The sequence below is a fragment of the Micropterus dolomieu genome, linkage group LG02 (assembly GCF_021292245.1).
Source record: "Micropterus dolomieu isolate WLL.071019.BEF.003 ecotype Adirondacks linkage group LG02, ASM2129224v1, whole genome shotgun sequence".
NCBI classification, from domain to species: Eukaryota; Metazoa; Chordata; class Actinopteri; order Centrarchiformes; family Centrarchidae; genus Micropterus; species Micropterus dolomieu.
This window is the reverse complement of record NC_060151.1, coordinates 14,243,953-14,245,043: the sequence shown is the minus strand read 5'-3', so window position 1 is coordinate 14,245,043 and position 1,091 is coordinate 14,243,953. Positions and strand designations below refer to the sequence as shown.

Here is a 1,091-nt window from a genome sequence, read left to right as displayed (position 1 = left end):
GCTGTGATTACTTACATCAAACTATGAGTTTATAAGAAAAATGTGTGAAAAACAGTTTTGTACAGAAAGTTCTCCTTGTTTCATTTAACCTGAAAAAACAGAAGAAAACAAATACAGATTAGTAATGTTGCTCCAACATGATCAAATTCCTGCTATTTGTCACCACTTACATGTGTGGTGAAATTACAGATGCACTATAAGACCATTGTATGCACAATATAGTTAAAACATTGACGCATTATAAAACATCATAATACACACATGAATGTTTGTAAGGAAGTTATTCACAGTTTAAGAAAAAGATTTACCACTGGAACCTAAATATTTGTTTAGGATTTCTAAGGTGTTGTGAGTTTTCTCTTTTAAAGACATCAACTTTACTGTTATTACATCTTTGTCGAGTGAGGCATTGAACCGTGCGACATATGACATATCAACATATGGCACAACGAGAATGTCACACCTGGCTTCTGTTGTAGTTTACTGTACTACTTAAATAAATTCATTCAATTTAATTAACTTTGTTTTGGACTTGTATTGAACACACGATAACAGAAACAACTGCAGAATAAAATTTGATTAACTATAATAGCTCTGAAATAATCACTAAAGGGAAAATGTGAAAAGATAGAACTCAAAAGAGTTTAATGTTTAAAAGCATTGAATTGCACAATTTACTCACAAGTTGTATCTTTGTAAGTCACAGATGAATTCACAAATGTTATTTGACCTTTACATTTCCCCTCAAACACACATGTGAATTTACTGTCCTCAGTCCACTCACTGGATGGTACTGCAAGAAAACTTGCTGCACTGTACACCCTAGTTTCGGTCACTTCCTTTCCATCACATGTTTTGATCTCGTATATTTTGTTGGGGATATCCTCTTCATTTTTCAGCCATTTGAACTCATAATCTTTTGGTGAAAAATCTTTGGCCAAGCAGGAGAAGGTAACCTCGTTTTCCTTCTCAGAGGAGGCCAACACTAGAGTTGGCAATTTACAAATCACCGCTGAAAAACAAAGATATACACAAATATATGTATGCAGAAGCAGGGAATAATATATATATGCAGAAGAAGAGTTGACCAA

General features: G+C 33.6%; 1 protein-coding gene across 1 annotated transcript in view; it reads right to left on the bottom strand.

Annotated features, from left to right (window-relative positions):
- Positions 1-659: 659 nt before the first annotated feature.
- The window catches only part of LOC123987131 (Ig heavy chain Mem5-like), a 48,136-nt gene continuing 47,704 nt past the window's right edge, over positions 660-1,091 (bottom strand). Inside the window, exon 6 of the mRNA XM_046075774.1 lies at positions 660-1,012. Coding sequence (XP_045931730.1) covers positions 675-1,012 — 338 coding nt within the window. The 3' untranslated portion in view covers positions 660-674. The remainder of the gene's footprint in view (positions 1,013-1,091) is intronic.